At 44.4% G+C, this 21,065-nt stretch overlaps 1 protein-coding gene across 1 annotated transcript in view; it reads right to left on the bottom strand.

Moving 5' to 3' along the window:
* LOC311222870 (PH domain leucine-rich repeat-containing protein phosphatase 1-like) overlaps positions 1-19,860 on the bottom strand; it is a 64,505-nt gene extending 44,645 nt beyond the window's left edge. The window contains exons 1-2 of the mRNA XM_084307519.1: positions 18,977-19,860; positions 17,653-18,817 (exon numbers count right to left, since the gene is read on the bottom strand). Coding sequence (XP_084163645.1) covers positions 17,653-18,817; positions 18,977-19,612 — 1,801 coding nt within the window. The 5' untranslated portion in view covers positions 19,613-19,860. The remainder of the gene's footprint in view (positions 1-17,652; positions 18,818-18,976) is intronic.
* Positions 19,861-21,065: the final 1,205 nt, after the last annotated feature.

The raw sequence follows: 21,065 nt of genomic DNA, 5'->3' as shown, positions 1-21,065 counted from the left end.
TAATAATAATAATAATAATAATAATAATAATAATAATAATAATAATAATAATAATAATAATAATAATAATAATAATAATAATAATAATAATAATAATAATAATAGTATCTGGTACATTTAATTTTTTGAGACTAAAGTACCGAAAAAAGGTACCGGTATCGATTCACAGGTACCGGTACCGTATCGGTTCAAATGTGAAAGGTACCCATCCCTACTAACCACTACCGTCCCTTTTGAGGTCAAGTTTCAAGTTTCAAGTTTCTTTAATAGTTGTCATACAGAAGTACAGAATACTTTTGTACAAAATGCTTCTTACTGTTGCGCTCCAGAGACTGTGCATGACAAGATAAGTATGAAATAAAAACATAGTAAAAATTAGAAGTAAAAAAAGAGGTCACAGTGTTCAGTTTAGACATATGTACAATGTTCGTAGACGTAGTTACCATACAATATACAATACTGTGCAGTGTACTAATATACAATACTATATAGTGCAAGGCATAAATGGACGAGGTGCAGTTTAGGTACAATTCACAGTAGGTGTACGAGTTGTAGTGCAAATCCTTTATCAATAAATATAAAGTGTAAGTGTGTTTGTGTGATCTAAAGTGTGGAGAGTGGGTGCTGCAGTGTGTTGTTTGTTTGAGTGAGTGTGTGCGTGTGGGTGTGTGTGCTGTGTGCATTTGATGGTTGTTGCATAGTGATTATTGTTCGTTTAGCGATTATTGTTCGTTTAGCAGCCTGATGGCCTGGGGATAGAAGCTCCTTCTGAGTCTTTCTGTGCTCGCCATAAGACTCCGGTATCGCTTGCCTGACGGCAGCAGTTCAAAGAGGCAGTTGTTCGGGTGGCTCGAGTCCTTAATAATTCTCTCAAAGTTGGGTAACTCACTTCTACCACGAATCAAATAGTTGTTAACCTGCTGGAGGGTCTGGTAAAGCAGACAAACCCACTAGTCACCAGCATTTAAGATAAGCACAGGAGAGGGGGGAGGGAGGGGAGGTACTGGCATGGGCAGGGTAATAGTAGAAAGACATAAATATAGGCAATACAATTGGATCTGAATATAAAAATATGAGAAAAATAAACAGTGTAAACAAAGTTGCAGATGCCCCATCGGTTATATTATATTACAATGTGTTACAATAAATATAGGCAATAAAGAATTTGTATCTGAATATATACTATGAGTAAGAGTATAAAAATAAAAGGTGCAGTTAAGTAAACAAAAGGTAACCTAACTGGCGTGATATAAGTCATACGTTGTAGTTCGTGCCGATTTTGGTGGTTAAGAGTCAGACACACTTAGTGGTCGAGTTCTGCAGCCATCAGTTCTCCAGCTGCTGGCTGTGTTTATTTTTATTTTTTTATTCTAATTATTTTTAAATTATAGCAGGCACACACCATCCACTCTGGTAACGGAGTGCAGGACAAACAGAAGATCAGCATCAATCAGTAATCCTCTTGAGTTTTCTCCCTTACAACAAAGTGTGTGCATTGTTTTCCACCTTTGCTTTGCTTGTTTTCTATGTGGTCAAAGTGATTGCACCTGACCTGTCATTCTGACCGTGTCGACTGGTGGTCGCAGATCTACCCACTCCACCGGTCTGTCCTGACAAAAGATCCTTAGATGATCAACACTCTGGTTTTGTCAAATCTTGACTATTGTCCTGCAGTATGGTAGAATGTAACGACAAATAAACTGAAACAATTGCAAATGGTACAAAACAAAGCAGCACATATAGCACTTCGCTGTGAGTACAGAACTAATGTGTTGCAGCGATGCACAGTTGGGCATAACAAAAAATATTGAAAAACAGAAATAGGACACGTGTTTGGGAAGTCGCGGTGGGGATCGGGGCTAAGAATTATATAATAATGTCCTTTTAATTCCACGTCGTCTTTGCAGTCGCGGTGGCAAATTACCTTGCAGTGATGCACCACAACAGATGAATCAACATTTCCATAAAAAATAAACACACACACACACACACACACACACACACACACACACACAAAAGCCAGAATGCCGGGAAGGGGCGGTTGACTCACATTAATAGTCCTAACCACACAGTGACGTCTCAAATCAGATTAGCAGGTTATGTAATGTGTTACAACACAGATCTCTACACTCCAGCCTCCTCCGGTGTCCACCACTCGGGCTCCCCACCACACGCTCTAAGCTTTGCGTGACTCGTCACTTAATACCAAGTCTCACCCAGACTCCGGACGGCAACACCGGAACTCATTAACGCGCCGTGGCTTCAACCAATTAGGAGAGTTAAAAGGTTTCCACATCGGCAATCGCTTCATAGACTTTGCAGCCTGCCTGCCCCCCCCCCCCCCAGGCCCAGTCCACACGATCACGGGTATTTTTTACACCAAGGTTTTCAAAAAAATAAATCTCTGTACACAGGTGGTTTAAAAAAATACCTGCGTATTCACGCAACTGCTAAATCTGCATGTAGTACAATGCCAAAGCAATAGGTGGCGATGTAAGTTCAAACATGAAGGCCATTTCAACCAATCAGAAGGGTTTAGCGTTAATACTGGAAACTGAACTGAAGCCTGGAACACAACATCCCTCCTTACTCACAGCCAAACATTCTACAGTTTGCAGCAAGAACAAAGTGCAATAAACAAAAAAGGATACATTCACTGTGTGTTCTGCCTCATTTGTTGATGAAACAAAACCAACATCAACACAATTTACCACCAAGAGCGGAGAGTTTAGTCTCACAAAAAGATTGCAGATTATGTTAGCTTACATGCATTTGCCATTATAATAGTTTCAAGTTTTTCAAGTTTCTTTAATAGTTGTCGTACAGAAGTACAGAATACTTTCATACAAAATGCTAATTGTTGTGAAGGATCAGATTAAACCGAATATATATATTTATTTATGGATATATATTTAATAGTATTTGTATATCGTTTGATATCCCTTGTATATTCCTTGTACATATACACTGAATATCCCTTTATTCTACTACAGCCCATAATAGTTCATTCTCTTATTGGACAAAAGGACCAGGCGCCAGGGACAAGCCCCTGGCGTTCAAGTTCAAAGGTACCGACGAGACATGCCTTTACTAGCCTCAGCTCCGCGCAGGAATACGGCTACCGAAAGCAGAGCGGCACTACTTGTCCACTGTGCATATAAATATGGCGCAAGAAATGTAGAATTCCTCTTAGTCCTTTACCCTTCTACCCAACTAAGTAACAAGACGTGAAGCCTCACCCCACGATACCGCGTGCGGTGTAGTACGGCCTGTTTGGCCTTAGAATAGCAGTGAGACCTCGTGCGAATTAATAGCTGAATTGCCAGAGTTTGGCACCGTATTTCTATTAAGTAATACTAGTCTATTATGTATGGTGCATCGTTCGGTTAGAGTTCTAAAGTGAGCAGCACCCCCATCGTTTCCTCGCGTTATCTAGAGTCTTAACCAGGCTGGGCAGACCACGCGTGGTGCTTTCATCCGAGGAGTTCTGGGCGAGGACGAGTGGACCTGCACATTGGATTACCTACCCCGACGACTGCTGAGCCCTATACGGCATGGAATATCTATTTGCTTTGGTGCTTTGATTTGTGGAGCGGATAATCGCCAACACCGGTGAGTGTTGGATTTACCCCGAGAGGAGCCAAGGTGAGACGGCGCTCAGACCAGACTGAGGTCGCCTCGCTTCTTCTCCGTTGTGGACCGACAGCGACAGCTACAGCTATCGTCTACAAGAGAGCCCAAGTGTATTCATCTGTGGATCAAGGTTCCACGGGCACTGTTTTCTGTACCTGAATTCTCCCTGGAAATCGTTGACCAGACGGGATACAGCCGACGGCTCTCCTACCCCCCCTACTGGCTTACAACCGGCGGGACCCCTTCAGTATATTATCCAGCTATAATCATTAAGTGACCATCGCTATAATCCCCTAAGAGCCAGGTTGTATACTTGCTTCCTGTGTAACCAGAGATTGGACATTCAGTGTTGATTTGCATACGAGTACTCATTTGCCTTACAAGAGCATTCAATTCAAATCATAAATGTAATAAGTAATTATTATATGTACCTTTTGCTATATATTAAATATTTGACTATTACCTTTGTGTGGACCTGATTTCATATGTGGGAAAGTGTTCATCATACTTAGATATCGTGTACTGTATGGCCAGTAATTAAAGTACATAAAGCGGTAGTGGTTTAATGATACCATACTTATCAATACAGTCAGGGAATTGTACCCCTCAGTTACACTAATAGTTAGCATTGCGGCTAGCGTACATTAGCATAGTAACATTACACATGAGAGACTATCTTGCTGGACACAAACATTGTTGATATAGCAGTCTGGTTAATTATATCGCTGTTATATCGCTCGCTATTGGTTGTACTAGTAACGTTAACGCTAGTAGAATGAATGGATGAAAACTTTATTTAACAGATTGCAGAATGGGTACAATACAATACGGCTCAATACAAACAATTGTTAAGGGGATGCAGACCAGAGAAAGACAGCTCTGCTGTGAACACTGGAAATAATCTCGGTTACTATGGAATTCGAAGCTTCGGGGCCGAGATTCGATTTTAATTCGAAGCTTCGAAATAAAAAAAATTTAATATTTTTTTTTCTTTTTTTATGTTGTGGGACTTGTACAGCACTTTGTTTAAACCTTTTTAAATCTTAGACAAACGAAACACTTTGCTTTCATGAAATATTGTAAGCCGTCATTTGAGGCTTTATAAAAGCAGCACAATGAACACAAATCTGTCAGTGCCGAGTCCGACCTCATCTTAACACATTCCCGGCCAACCACGTATATATATATATATATGTGTTTGGGCGCCATGCTTAAAGGGCCAACCCAAAAACCAGTTTTTGCTTTTATTCCATTTTAATAACCTGTCACGGAGCGGCACTGCAGATATACCCTACTCTTGGGATTCGAAAAAGTGCATTACCGGCCAGATCCTGGTAGTGGCGCTGTCTCGAGAATAGAGTACTCCTTGCTTTCAGACCGGGTGTTATTTTTTTTTCATTCATGCCTAGTTTTTCTGTTAGCCTGAAGCTATGCCTTCAACAGATCGCATGGAATACTTTTTGCGATGCCGAATTCAGTATGCAGTAAAGGAACATCAGCCAATGGACATATCGATCTACCAGATGGCGATCAATAACTGAGAAATCCTTTTTGGAATCCAACCGGCCACAGGTAAGAGCTATTTGACGTACATTACAGCCCGATCGGGCCTTGTTATCATATCCAACCCTCTGAGCTTCAATAACGAATGCTGTTATTGGTAATCAATAATCAGAAACGACTTCCCCCGCCCCCCCTCGCTTTCATGCAGTCATGGTGGAACATGATATCGATCATATGCATTTTGATTTTTATCTCTAGCTTGTGTATGGCCAAAAATGACAATCGATTTAACATTATTAGCTTAATAGCCTGTAACTAGCTTTGCAGGAAGTAGCTTAGAACATTGCGGTATATAGTTCATATTCACAACGCTATAAAATGGGAACGTATTGATGAAAAAGACATTTCTTTATGGCATATTGAAGGGAAGGTTTATAGTGTCAATTGACAATGATAATGGACACAGCAATAATTTTGTATATAGATTTAGCTCTACAAACAACCTCATGTACAGTTAAACCTTGTTATGAGAAGCTGGCATTATAGAGTGGGGCCCGTCTAATCCCAGTGGCCGTCAAATAACAAACATCATTGCTTGTTGTAATTAACAAAGAGAGGCAGAGTTGATTTTGCAAAAAATAAAAAATAAAAAAGTATTTATTAAATAATCAAATTTTATTTTCATATTCGAATCCCATGCCCATCGAACGAAGCTTCGAAGTATTTAAGACAGCCCTAGTGGACAGGGCCTGAATATGCTCCTACCCAAAGGGGCATGATGTCATCCCCTTTGGCTGCCACCGACTTTCCCCATCTGTACTGGCTAGCATCAGCGTTATTGACCATTTTAGCAATGTTTGCAGACGCATTGTGTGTTCTGTATTATAGCTAATGGAGACAATAGTATGGCTCATTTCACAGGCATTGTTCATAGTCCATTACTGACAGTAATCAGTTAATTTCTATACACTGTAGTTTGTTACACGCTACACATCGCCCCATTTCCAAAATAATCCAGTCTTTCCATTTCCGCGAGATATGACACGTTATATGCAATAAGCCCAAATCGTTCTGTTTGATCGCCTGAAGCCCCAAATACTCCCAAATCAAAAGTATATACCATGTACATATGTGCCTTCACAAAATCATCAAGGGGGGGGGGGCTTTTCTTCTTCGCTGTACGCGGCCTAGCCAATCAGAGAGCGTCTGCGCAATCAGAGGCTACGGAAAAAAATCACGCGACAGAGTTCAAAAGGTAGGCGATACTGCCACCTGGTGAGATTCGATCGTCATTGCAATTCCAACGTAGGCAGATAAATCAGGGACACCTAGAGGGCTCCGGCTGACCGTATATAACGGGGATCAAAGGAAAATATCAAAGGATCAAAACCCGAGAAATATCAGGTCTTGGCACTCAACGCATGGTGAGATAACCCGACTTTTCTCGGGTATGGCACAGAAAGAGTTAAGAGATAGGAGTGTTTTGCTCTCATTAGCATAACCCGGCTCCTCTGCTCTCGCCTCCCCTCTTGTTGTCCATCGTTTGGTCTCCTGCTGATGGATATCCCCCCTTCTTTAAACTGAAGTTCCTTTTGTGGCACAATAAGAGATTTCACTTCACTAGACTATAACCATTTCTCTTCTTGTCCAGCCTGCCGCTGAAAGCACCCCTGTGAATTGCAACACCTACCCCCCACATGACAGGGCCGGGCGATATGGCAAAAAGATAAATACTTTTCTTTCTTTCTTTTGGGCAGTATTTTGTTTCCCGGTACAAATTACAATGTATGATTTTTTTCTTTCATTCTTTTTCTTTTTTTCTTAATATAATTATCTTTAATCACTGTGCCATTTCATTCAGCATAGTAAATTTTATTTAGTTGCAAGTATACCTTTTTGATTAACATAGAAATATACAATATTGTATAATTCCATACCTTTGCATGAACCCATGATTGCATACCTTCAAATTCAGTATAGCATACTTCCAGGCGCCCTACTAGATAGCAGTGGGTCTTTACATAAATGTGGCTGGTGTGGCCACAAGCCTCCGGGACAAGGGGCAGTGCCTTGGGGGAATCTGATCTACAGAAAGGGAACCAGAGATGGGGTTTCACTTGTTTCACGCATGCGTGTGCGTGTTACTGTTTACACACTTTCTGCACAAGGGTCCTCGTGTGCAAAGCGCACGAGAAACTGAAACTGGACAAACTGATGTGAATTTAGGAGAGAAAACACAAACAACCAGTTGGACTGGCTGAGGAAAGTGCATCCAGGTTCCCTTGCTCTCTACATGAGGGTAACGAGTGAGACTAGTTTGCTCTCCATGACAGGATAACCAGTGGGACTAGCTTGCTCTCCATGACAGGATAACCACCACAGTGGGACTAGTTTGCTCTCCATGACAGGATAACCAGGAGGCAGGGCTCCAGACTAACTTTTTTCACCACCGTCCCAGAACCGTCCCGAAATACAATTTTAACCGTCCCAAAGTGAATGTAACCGTCCCAAAAATCAAATGTAGTTTCTTTACTTTGGTTTTGTCGTCTATAGTTGTTATTGCCATAAGAAACACCATTCAGAGAAGGGGAGAATAAATTGATGTTTGATTATTCCTTCCATAGGAAAATATATTTAAATGTATTTTATTTCGTTTTAGTTTTTTTTGTTATTACAAATGTGTGTTTATGGTTGAAAATGTTAGAGATAAATAAAGATCAAATCAAATCTAACTGAATAAGTTATCCCTCTTCTAACAAGAAAGAAAACGTAGTTTAGCTTTAAACTACATAATGTCATTGCGTCCAGAGATTCCACCTTTGATAACTAAAGTAATGACACTTGACTAGTAATGAAACATGTCCCTTAGATCGCGCTGTCCTCCTGGTCGATATTGATAATTGCTGCTAAATTCCAGCGGGCCCTCTTCACTGAATATGGATTCATTGTGTAGCTGAAGTGAAGTTTGCCTATAGGCTATAGCCTGTCGTCTATTTCTCTGCGTTCGTTTAGATAAATGTAACGTTATGCCAATTAACTCTCAATGGTAGTAACATTACGTGTTAGTATAGAATCGAATAGAAATCCTTTAATAATCCCGAGGGAAATTCGGCACTACAGAGCAGACTATGTATCGCTCACATTGAACAACAATAAACATTTAGGTCAATAGGACTAAAATAGGAATAACAATATAATAATATTAAAAATAAGAATAAAATAGTGTGAACTATGGATTAATCAGTGGCAGTCTGATACGTTAGTCAGTAACGTTAGCTAGCAATAAGCAGCTATAACTAGAACGCGTCGATAACTGTATACAGTTCCAATAGACTAACATTACACTTCTGTGATTTAAATGTGTCCTCACCTTAGACTCAGGGGTAGTATTGCTGGATGCAGTTCCCTGTTGGTCATTTTGGGTCTGTGTTTATCCTCTTCAAATAGCGCAGCATGTTTGCGGTGCTCTCTTCACTGAGAGGATGCCACAGTATAGCGCTCGTTTTTTTTTATAACATTCTGATCTTTCCGCGGTTCTTGTACAGTGGTCTCGTGCCGTGTGACTGTCAATTACCAGCTGTCATTCACTGTGTCAACCAGGGTTAAATACCAGTGGAGAAAGCCTAGGTAAGAGAGATTTCCCTCACCTGTTAACACGTTTTTCTTTTTCGATGCAAGATTCATTTGGGGTGTGACGCTGCTGCAGCGCGACTGGCTGAGGAGAGGTGGGTAGGAACTTGATGCTGGATTAGTGTATCGCTGCGTTGGGAGGCGGAGATAGTCATTGGATTTGGCAAATCACGCTACGCTTAGACTTCAGTGAACTTAGTCAGCACGAGACATTCACCATTTGACAGCAATATATGCACGCACTGACAGTCGGCCAATTGACATTTCCTGTGAAAAAAAAAATCCTCTCCGTCCCGGTTGCGTCCCAGCAAAGATTTCTGTTCGTCCCAAATCAATATTTGATCGTCCCCGGGACGACGGGACATCGTTAGTCTCGAGCCTCGCAGGAGGACTGGCTTGCTCTCCATGACAGGATAACCAGGAGGACTGGCTTGCTCTCCATGACAGGATAACCAGTGGGACTAGCTTGCTCTCCATGACAGGATAACTAGGATGCAGCGTTTCCGTTAGCCGGTAATTACCGGTATTTGACCGGCAAAATCTGTTGAAGTCCGACATATTTAATCTCTCCGGTCTTAATGTCCGGTGAAAATAATTCCCTGAGTCTAAGCACAATTTGATTATTTGAATTGTATTAAAATAGGCTAAAATTAAATAGCCTATGCGATGAACGAAACAATCATTACATTTGTTTCATCGTTGCTTCTAATAATGACAACGACGTTGTCAGCGAGAGCTTAGTGCTGGGTGTGCGAACTTTTGTGAAGCTGCAGAGCCGGAGCAGCAGCAGCACAATGCAGTACTCCAGCAGTACTCCAATTCAGCCATTTTCAATTCAATGTTGGGTGGGGGGCGCTGCTGTGCGGTCCCCAGAAAAGAGCCAATAACAGCTGAATCTGCTGCTCTGCATCGACATACTCTCGCAAATAAGTCATTGGGAGGTGGAGAGAGAGAGAGTCGTCACGCAAACCCACGATAATGTTGCAGTCTCTCTCTGCCAAATTTCTCAGTTCTTCGCTTGATATAATTAATACAAATGTCCAATATAACGGAATTCGTTAGCTCATAAAAATGTGATTATAACAGACTGTTGTTTATTAATGTCGGGCGACTGCCCACAGACACCTATTTGATTTAAAGTCGGCAGCAGCACGAGTCTCGGGACTTATTTTATTTGGAATATAATGACTTTATACGCAAAAGTAGCCTAGTTTTAAGTAAAAATATTATAAATCTACATGCCTTGATGATGTCATTCTTTTGTTTTGTTGTCATTCTTTTGCCTATCAATTGTTTTTAAGCTCAATAAACTCTGACCGGAATTTCTCTCATTTGACCGGTAGATTGAAATCTACCGGACACTGAGGCCGGCAACAATTTTTTCTAACGGAAACCCTGCCAGGATGACTGGCTTGCTCTCCATGACAGGATAACCAGGAGGACTGAGGAAGAGGTGCTGCACCACCACCACCACCACCAGCTTCCCCTACTGATGATGAATCAGGCTACGGCTGAATCAACATGGTCATAAAAAGAAAAACATGCTTCAAGCAACCAGACACAGCTTGGGCATAAAATAAAATATTGTTTGTTTCCTGTTGGTTGTCAGTTATTAAGGCCATGGGTAGGTAGGGAATTTATTTTATTTGATTTTTTATTTTATTCTTTCCCACGGCGACTATGGATAGGGAATTTCTTTAAAATGTTCACAACAACATGGATGCATGTACTCTGCCAGCATGTTTAATATCCATAATTCTAAAGGTTTGACTAAGATGTTTATGAAACTTTATTGTATAAAAAAAAAAAAAAAAATGTTAAACTCATAAAATAAATTGGGTCGCACCTAAATCGGCAGGGTCGGTCGGCACCCGGAAACAAAAATTTTTTTCTTTTAGGCCTTGCATGCAAAAACACACAAAAGTTAACTACCAAAGATACTATAATAACAACAAGGAACAAGGAACAAGGAAAAAGCAGATGAAAGTGGAACGGTTCCCATCCCCAAAGCGGGCGGGACTTCTACACTGAGGCGATATCAAACACTGTGAGGTCGCTGGACACGTCGTCTCAAACTAACTTGTTTTGCGCTGGATCTACAGATAAGAAGAAAAACATCAATTTAGTGTCAAAGTGTTCAGAACATCTGAGGAATGCTACCAGCTGGGGGTGGGGGGGGAAATCGATACGTAGTAGTAGTATCGCGATACTTTGCGTGGCGATACTGTATCGATACAGGGACGCCAAGTATCGATATTTAATTATTCATAAAATACAAATACATTTATAATTTTTTTGTATAAGGAAGTTGCATTGTTCATTTCAATACCTGTAATAGTACAGTAGTCCACACACACACACATGTGCATTCAGTTAAGTTGGAATATGACTGTAATACAAACAGTTCAGTTTGTCAGGTACATGCAACACAGATTACAGTGTTTTCATCTGTCTGCTTGAGAAAATACCATGTTCCACAATACAAATTATTGAAGTGAGATGAACAGACTGAACTTTATTTTATTAGATAAAACATGTTGACAGTTTTACTTTGCAGTTGAAAAAAGGTAATAAATTAAATTTGATTAAAAAAATTTAAAAACTCGCAATACTCAGCGTATCACGATATATCGTGAGGTCTCTGGCAATTCCCACCCCTACTACCAGCACAGAGACTCAAAAAGGAGCTTCTATCCCCAGGCCATCAGGTTGCTCAATGTGAACTCACTCATTAACTCATCCATTCTAAATTCACACACTCCCTTTAAACTGATGCATTCACTTTAAACACTTTTTTAACATTACACCATATTTTATCTATTTATTCTTACAATTTTGCACTACCTCTCAACCTAATTCTTGCACTTTGTTTAGTTTTGTATATTTTGTATGGTGTTTGGTCTTTACTCTTTTTATTTACTGTATGAAGCAGTCTCAGGAGGGTCATAGAACCAAGCATTTCCCTATAATGTACATGTACCTTATATGTGACACATAAAACAAAACAAAAAAACTTGGGAAGGACCAATATTTTACCTCGATTTCCACGGTCATGAAAGAAATAGCCAGATTCAGCAGTAAGCCTGCCAATGTCGCGCCTCATCGCGTGACGAAACACAGGAACTGAGAACGACTCAGTAAGTCTCCTCATGAACTTGTGTCTAAAAAAAGAAACACCCTAGACTTGTGAGGTCGTATGCCAAGTTCTTAACAGGCATAATTTGGCCTAGTGTGGGCAAGACTTCTCTGAATCAGCAAAGAGGAGAATATGTGGCGCTGCAAAAAGATAAATTGGGAAACAAATTAGAATAAATCAAAGTGGGGGGGGGGGGTCTAATAAATTACACTAGAAGAAGCAGACAGGTATTTTCAGACTAAACAGTCATGGAATGTACATCCTGTGAAACCCACCCTCCTCTGGGTGGAGCAGGCTGCCGGCCCGGGTCAAGTGTATACATACGCATTATGTGCCTTTTCCTTCAATCTATTCCTCTGCCTGGGGGGCGGGACATCCTGTCACTCAATAAGTAACCAAGAACCATTTCCTGTCTGTGTTACATGCGCTGCATTCTTGTCCTTGACGAGCCCATAACGTCCCCAAACTCACCACCCACGATCCAACGCTGGGACCAGAGCGAAATAGACTCCTTCTCAGATAAACATCTATGCGGAAAAATACCTTGGGCCTAAAAGAAAAAATGGTTTGGTTCCGGTTGCCGATTTAGGTGCGACCAGAATTATTTTATGAGCCAAAAAAAAATTAGAAAAAAAAAAAAAAAATTAAATTACAATAAAGTTTCATAAAAATCTTAGTCAAACCTTTAGTATTATGGATATTAAACATGCTGGCAGAGTACATGCATCCATGTTGTCGTGAACATTTTAATTAAATAAATAAAAAATAAAATAAATTCCCTACCTACCCATGGCCTTAACTGACAACCAACAGGAACTAAACAATTTTTTTTATGCCTTATCTTAATTACGTAGAACTCTTAAGAAGAGAGGCGCATGCACAACGCAAGGCTCTGCGTCTTTCCAGTGTTTTGCAAATTAATGTAATATACCTACTTGACTTGTTTTAAGTCTGCTCACCCAGAACAGTCTTGCTATCCACAGTTACTCAGCTCTGCCCCCGATAACACTTTGAGTTGCAGAGGTCTTTTTGGGTGCAGGACAGGGCGGGAGGTGCCAACAACCGGCATCACGACGGGGACAGAACCACCATGGGGGAGGATACGCAGGTACTTGTGGGCAAGTTTGCGGACAAGTTTGTTGTGAAGGCAGTTAACCTTGGAAAAGTGAAGCAGCGACCGCTGGGTACTGCAGCTCCAAGCTGAAGGGGAGCCTGCTGCTGTCTAAAGCAGATCAGAAATACTGAGGAGGAGGTGAAATACGAGTTCCAACTAAGGTCACTGTTCTTTCGCCGTCAGCACACTGTCTGTCTGTGTGCGTGTGTGCGTGTGTGTGTGTGTGTGTGTGTGTGTGTGTGTGTGTGTGTGTGTGTGTGTGTGTGTGTCAATACATGCCAATGAGCATTCTGGGAGGATGGATTTTGCTGTGTCAAACCCCTCTGGCTAGACTCGGAGCACTGACACCAACGAACAAGCTATATGGCAAGATAGGAGGGCATAGTAGCAGGGGGTGGATTGGAATGCAATGGATCTCTATGATCTCTTATCTATACGCCTGTCAGGCTTTTGCTGAACATTCTCTAAACCACCGAGAACAGACTGAGGTGAGGCTCAGAATCACGATGGCGACCTCGCGGTTAGTTTTAGAAGTATTCTTGGGGTCACAACTCAACATCACACGCTTCTCAACGTATTGTTGTGATTGCATAAGACACATTTTTCACAGTACAAATATGTGAGTCCTCTGCTGTGGTTGTGAGTGAGTATCCTTTATTAGCTTAACTCCATAGCAACATCACACAGGTGTATCTCTCGCCCCTCCCGTACCTGCCCCTTGACGGCGAGTACGGTGGCCTGTACACTCTGTCATATAACGCACGCACACACATTAACAGTCATCGGTAGTAAATCAATGAGATTGTGGATTCTGATGAGGACATGATTGAGGAGGTTTAAGTTAGGTTTACAAAACCTTCACATTTTATTATGTTCTGTTAAATCCTGCAAAGAGGGTAGAGTGAGGAGTCTGATGATGTTTAACATTAGGTTACAATTTAAGCTCAACACTTTGACTGCCGGAAAACGCTTTAAAGCGTCATTCCCGGCCATGCTCAAGTTGCCGGAGGACGCTGTACACTACAGCGTCCTTATATCAATATTTCAAAAATCTGCGATCGGATTCATATTTCCCCTCCGCTGGCCTGAGATCCACCAGGAGGACCCACTGAGCTTGTGCTTGTGGATAAAGAAAACAGCAGAAGTGCTGTTTGGAGGTACTTCGGGTTTGAAGTAAACAACGAAGGACAAGCTAAAGCTGCCCCAATGCTATTTGCAAGCGGTGCAGAGCAGTGCCGGCGCGGATCTCCATAAAGAAATGAAAGAGGTTCGTGACAGCTGCTCTTTCAACGTCACTGTGACTGAAGCATTAAACCATTAACTCTAGTTTAATACATGATACGTTGTCTACTGATGGTGCATAATATCAACAGCTGATTCGTTGTAACGTTACAGCTAACGTTAGCTACTGCTAGCCGTTAGCTTAGCTGCCCATTTATAATTACTGCATGGAAACGGAGTAACGTTAACGTTTAAACGTTATGTCGAGGTCATACAATACTACAGTCGACATAAGGTTAACGTTACCCCGTTTCCATCAAGTGTTTAAATAGCAGCAATCTTGTTGAAAATGTAACGTTACTAAAATGCTCCGAGCATAGTGTCTCTCTCTCTCTCTCTCTCTCTCTCTCCCTCTCTCTCTCTCTCTCATCACAGTGGTTAAAAAAGTTAGTCTGGAGCCCATTTTCAATAAAAATTATTGAAGTGAGATGAACAAAAGCAACACAAACTAAATTTGTTTATATAAAAAAAAATATATATATATATATGTAACGGATGGTATCGTGAAGCGCAGTCAAGAAGGGCTGGGGTGAGTAGTGGTGCTATGGGTTAAACTCACTCTCACATCCTCAAAAGACGCATAAACCCATTACTTAGAAGTGAATTGACCTCTTGGTATAGTGGTCTGTGTTGTTGCCTGTGACGTGGGAGACCGGGGTTCGACTCCCACTTGGGGCATCGAAGTTTAAGGTGATGTTGTCACAACCGTTACAATGGTGCCGATTGACCCGGATGCCTTGGGTGGAGTGGAGTGAGTTTGAGAGGGTGAGTGTAACGGATGGTATCGTAAAGCGCAGTCAAGAAGGGCTGGGGTGAGTAGTGGTGCTATGGGTTAAACTCACTGAAATGTATGCCAAACAATGAAATGACAAAACAATATGATGCTACCGATTTCCTGCAGTGACGACTGGCAGTGGCGGCCATCTCCTTCATTTGAACAAGAGTTTTAGTAGCTAATAAACTTGATGCTCTACATCCTGACTTCATTGAACAGGCTTTATTGAATTTGGCAGCAAGGATGCGAAGAGAGGGGGAGGGAAACTTTGTGAGAGTCGAATAATCTCTCCTGCATCAGACTAGCAGTTTCACCTCGCTGCTCTACTTGCTCACTCCTGCCCTCCCCTCCACCGTGGCCGTCTTTCAGCCCCTGTCTCATGCCTGTCCGTTCCCCTGCTCTCTCCAGGGTGATGGGGAGGGAGAGCTAGTCGGAAGGGCCCCTGCTCTCTCCAGGGTGATGGGGAGGGAAAGCTAGCCGGAAGGGCCCCTGCTCTCTGCAGCATAACTCCACACTTTTGTTTCTCTGTCATGCCATTGTTGGGGAGCCGGAGCCAAAGACAGGGGGGATGGAAGGCGGAGACGAGAAGGGAGGAGGGGAGAGGATGGGAGGGGGGGCAGGAGAGGAGAGTGCAGAACAGGAGAGGAGGGGAGAGGATGGGCGGGGAGAGAAGAGGAGGGAGAGGACAGCACACAGAAGGAGGGGAAATGAGAGGAAGGGAGATGACAGGAGAGGGGAGAGAAGAGAATGGGAGGGGGGAGAGGACAGGAGAAGACAGCACACGGAAGGAGGGGAAAGGAGAGGAAGGGAGTTGACAGGAGGGGAGAGAAGAGAAGCGGATGGGAGGGGAGAGAAAAGGAGGGGAGATGACAGGAGAGGAGAAGAGGGGCGATGACAAGAGAGGAGAGAACAGGACAGGACGGGAGGGGAGAGAAGACGATGGGAGAAGAAAGGACAGGAGAGGAAGGGGGAGAACAGGACAGGAGAGCATGGGAGGGGAGCGGAAGAGAGTAAAGGAATGGAGAAGAGAGGAGGGTCAGGGAGGACTGTGCTCTGGCTGTTTATGCAACATTCTCAGAGACAGAAAGACAAAAGAAAGTGATAACAAGACGGACCCTCCTAAACGGGGCCTGCTGCATGTTGCCGTCTCAACGCGTGTTGCAGCATGATTGTCAACAGCAGCACAAAGCCCAGTGAACAACACAGGTTCACTAATGCTCCATAAGAAGACACCACGTCTTAATATCCCAGTGTTGTTCTGGGGGGGGGGGCTGCCTGCTGCCCACTCTTTGTTGATTAGTAGATTAACTGACCTACTCAAACCCCACCCTCATTCTCTAAGAAAAGAGGGTGGGGTTTGAGATAGGTCACTTGGTAGATTTGGACTCAGTCGACCAAGACTTTGTAATTTTTATGCTATCTTTTATGAGTTTTGAGGTCTATTTCCTGAAAAAAAAAACATGAGCAGCACGTCACTAGTAATGGCTAGCTTAAAACAGGCCGTTGCGCGTAATGGGAAACGCAATCGTACAGATTTGGTCACCAAACTCCATGTGAGTATAAGATAAGTTGACTAAGAGGTTTGTCAGTTGAGGATAACAACAGCACTAGATGTTTCCATATTCAAATGTGTTTTTTGTGGCATCTAAACATTAGACAAGCCCTCCACAAATGGTTTCCCTGACCAGTCCAAGTGACAAATTCACAGTCTTGTGTTACACACACAGAGCGGCCTTTTTGCTGCACCTCTCTTGACCTCCCAAGTCTGCCAACATCGCCAACAGCCTAACAAAACAGCAGGGCAAACGATGCATTAAAAAATATCTGAATATAAAACAAGAGGTTCCAGCTAAACGTGGATTATCTGAGCTTAAGGAAACGGATACACCCCGCCGGGTCCTACGTCACACCAACTGCGGACGGGGTCTTTAATTCAACCGTCTTTGTTGAGGGTGTTGTAATAATAAGGTCAAACACACAATCCCCCAGTGGTGTTGATCCCGTACGAGAGATAAAGGATGTTCTGTTCCATCCTCTTATAGGCGGCATATTTACTCCCTCCGACTGCTACCAAAACAAGATAGTCATCAATAACATCGTCAACAACAACAACAACAATAGCTCAAAACGCAAAACAGATTTCAATGCCGCTCGACGTCACCTGTCACCTCCAGATGTGTCTCTCCCCTCATCATGCTAGTACACAGTGGAGGGGGCAGTGGGTGGGTTTTAGAACAGGCACAACACACCGGGCATTGTCTCGGCGAGACAATTGAATACACACACTTGTTGTTAAACAGTCTGACTGACCAAATACAATGACACAGCAGTCACTCACGGTGCACTGGGAATGGATGAACAATGACTGAGCCACGCACACAACAACCCACACCAACCTGCTGTGACCAGCAGCTATAGGGGCCACCATGGAACAACATGCCAATGAATCAATCTAACCCCAAAGGCATGCTCTCATTTCAACATGAACTCTACATTAATTTATCTCCAAAGAAAGACCAGTTCACCTATGAAAATAACTGTGTGTGTGTGTGTTTGTGTGTGTAGGACTCTGGGACTCACCAAAGTAAAAGCGAATCAGGCAGGCTATTTCTGGGTTCATCCCCTCCTCCTGCACTCTCCATGGGTCTTTGAAGCCCAAATTAGTGAGGTATTCGCTCAGTATCTGCAGGGGTCTCTCCTCTTCCCCGAGCCTCCTTACCGCTCCACCGTGCAGCTGGACAAAGAGGGCCGGGGTCGGCGCATTATTGATGATGGGGTCCGGCCACCCTCTGCTCTCCCCTGGGATCACGGAGTCAGGCGGGCCAGCAGCAGCTGCCGGGCTGATCAGAGGCCGCGATCGAGAGCTACTACTGCAGCATTTCGAGGGAGGTTTGATCAGGCTGGGGGTATCCGCTCCGCTCCCCATGCTGGCGTCAGTGTTGTTGTCATCCAGTGTGTTATTTGACAGCCCGTCGGGAGAGTGGCAGCAGGGGTCTGCGGTTAGCAGGTCCACTCGCTGCAGGTCTATAGCGGGCACGCTGGCGGCGGTGTGCGTTGGGGAACAGAGGAGCTCCACCTCATCCGACGAGCTCTCAAACGGGTCGGGGCCCTCCTCCGTGGCACTGTCACAGTTGGGGCTGAACGAGTCTACGCCCATCATGGCTACTCCTTCACTCAGCGAGCCCCTGTGCCCGCCCGCCCTGCAGGGCCCCCCGGAGCTGAAATCTTCACACGTGCTGCTCTCCAGGTCTGAACCACCCGAGTATAGACCGTAACAGTCGACCCCCGCCACACTGTCATTCAAATACGCCTCCGATGAAGAGTTGCTTGGCATTTGATCATCGGACAACAATCGGCTAGAAAAGTCAGAGTCTGGAAAACACTGCACTGTGCTGCCACTACCGTCGTGTAGAATAAGTGCGTTGTCTTCGGACCCGGGTGACGTCAAAGACACAGAGTAGAGCGTCCCGTTGACATCCTCACTCCGCGGCCCGTGGCCATCGCTACAGTTGCCATTCAGGTCCACCAACGGGCTCGTTTTGCGGTTCATCCTCAAAATCGTCCCGCACTTGCCCCCGCCTCCTCCTCCCTGCTGCCCCTGCAGCCGACGGGCCACCTCTCCCGCGGTGGTGTCCAGGTCGCAGAGCACCGGTCTCGGGTGGGAGTGGGAGGGCGTGGTGAGCCAGTCGTGGACGTGAACACAGCCCCGCTGGAGGTCCGCTCTCACCCACGCCTTGTCGGAGACCTGAATGAATGAATGAAAACTTTATTTAACAGATTGTAGAATGGGTACAATACACAGTACGGCTCAATACACACAATTGTTAAGGGGATGCAGACCAGAGAAAGACATTTGTCTCGTTTACATCAGGGTCTCAAATTCATAGTGGAAAATCAATTCTACCTGGAGCTGCTTCTTCGACTGCTTCTGCCGGAGCACGGTCTTCCTGTCCAGGCTGAGGGTGTTCAGGGGAGAGGAGGAGGCTGATGCCGGAGCAGACGGGTCCGCGGAGGCGGAGGACGCTGCGGGCGGCGAGCAGGCGGTCAGCGGGGCTCCCCCGCCCGCGGAGAGGTTCCTCTTGTGCCTCCGTCGCCTCCGGTTCAGCAGAGAGTTGTTGGTGCCGGTGTTGTTATTCACCGAGGAGGAGGCGAGGCTGTAGATATTGGGCGTTTTGACGGCGCCGGGCATCATGTTGATGTTCTTGGCCGATCCGCCGCCGCCAGCCACTTGGTTCTGATAGATCCCGTTCCTGATCGCGATCTGGAGCAGGGAGGCGGTGGCGAGTCCCGGCTTCGCGAAGAGTTTCGACTCACCGCCTCCTCCATCATCCTCCCCCGCCGGCCCCGTCGCAGGTCTTTTCGATGCCGTTATTATTACTCCACCGCCGGGCTTCACGACGGTGAAGTTGCCGGTAGTACCGTTCACCGAATCACATATCATCCCGGAAGACGTTGGCGTTGAAACTGTACTAAGGGCGTCCAACTCAAACCCGCCTCCCTTCACAGTAGTCATCACAGTAGACCGCGCACTTCTTTCCATCCCGGCGGCTAACAACACACTGCAGGTGACGGCTAGCTAACGTTAGCTCCCACTGGCTACTACTGCTGAGCTAACCCGAATCAATGTGACGTTAGCTTAGCGTGGTAGGGTACTACTACTACTCACGCGGTTCATTCAAAAATAGTTGCCTCTGGGTCGACTACATCCTCACAGTCACACACGGTATGCCAGCTAGCTTTACGGGAGCTAACTAGCAGCACTGCGAGTCGAGCTGCAGAGTTCCTCCTCCTCGGTCGCCATGGAAGCTAGTAGCGCGAGAAGGCGCGGCCGCTCACACTGTACAGCTGCTGTGACGCGCCGGCAGGACTCTCTGGAGGGGGCGCGGTCTCTGCTGTGACGCGCCGGCAGGTCATCGGTGAGTAGTGGTGGGCATTACGTCTCTTTGGAGGGAGCCGTGTCTTTTGACTCGGTCCCTTTCCAAGAGCCTAAAATAAACAATAAATGTGATTGATTGATTGATTGATTGAAAACTTTATTAACAGATTGCAGAATGGGTACAATACAGTACAGCTCAATACACACAATTGTTAAGGGGATGCAGACCAGAGAAAGACTTTCGTCTTGTTTACACCAGGGTCCCCCATTTTCAATTCATCAGGACATATATGACATACATGACATACAGATAGTCAGTACTGCTACATCTATACATTTATGACATACCAGATTTGCAAATACAGTACTGTTTGTGATACAGAAGGAGTCAAGAAAAGGGAGTATATACATTTGACGTAGAAACTGTACATTGGAGGAGGTTGGGTGGGGGGGGTTGGGTACACTGGGATATTGACAACCATACTGGGTAATTTACATTGGAGGTGGTTGGGGGGGGGGGGGGGCACACTGTATAAACAAGCAAAACTGTACATTGAGGGGGGGGAGACTCTGTACAAACAAACAAAATTGTACATTGGACTATTGACAAAACCATACTAGGTAAATGACTGTACATTGGAGGGGGTTGGGTTAGGATATTTACAGGGGCCAGTGTTGAATTGCAGTCTCCCGTAGGTGTCTCTTGAGAGAGGTTTTGAAAGTGGGTAGTGATCCACATTCCTTTACAGCTTTGGGTAGGGCGTTCCACATTGATGTGGCATAATTGCGAAACGTGTTTAGTCCCTTATTTGAGCCGAATCTGGGTTTAACATGATTTGTGGAGCTCCCTCTGGTGTTGTGATCGTGGTATTCACTGACCTTTGGGAAGTATTTTGCCATGTACATGGGTACCTTGGTCGTGTAGTGTATCTTGTAGACCAGGCCCATTGCAAGTTGCTGTACTCTGTCATCTACTCTAAGCCATCCTAGGTTGTCAAAGTGGGCAGGGGAGAGGTGGGTTCTAGGAGTAAGGTCAAGCAGTAGTCTGACCAGTTTGTTTTGAGATGTTTGTAATTTTGTTTTTAGCGCCTTTGAGGTGCTTTGGTACCATGAGGTG

The sequence above is a fragment of the Notolepis coatsorum genome (genome assembly GCF_963971535.1).
Source record: "Notolepis coatsorum genome assembly, chromosome: 2".
Taxonomy (NCBI): Eukaryota; Metazoa; Chordata; class Actinopteri; order Aulopiformes; family Paralepididae; genus Notolepis; species Notolepis coatsorum.
Note: the sequence above shows the minus strand (reverse complement) of the source record. Positions and strands in the feature narration are given on the sequence as shown.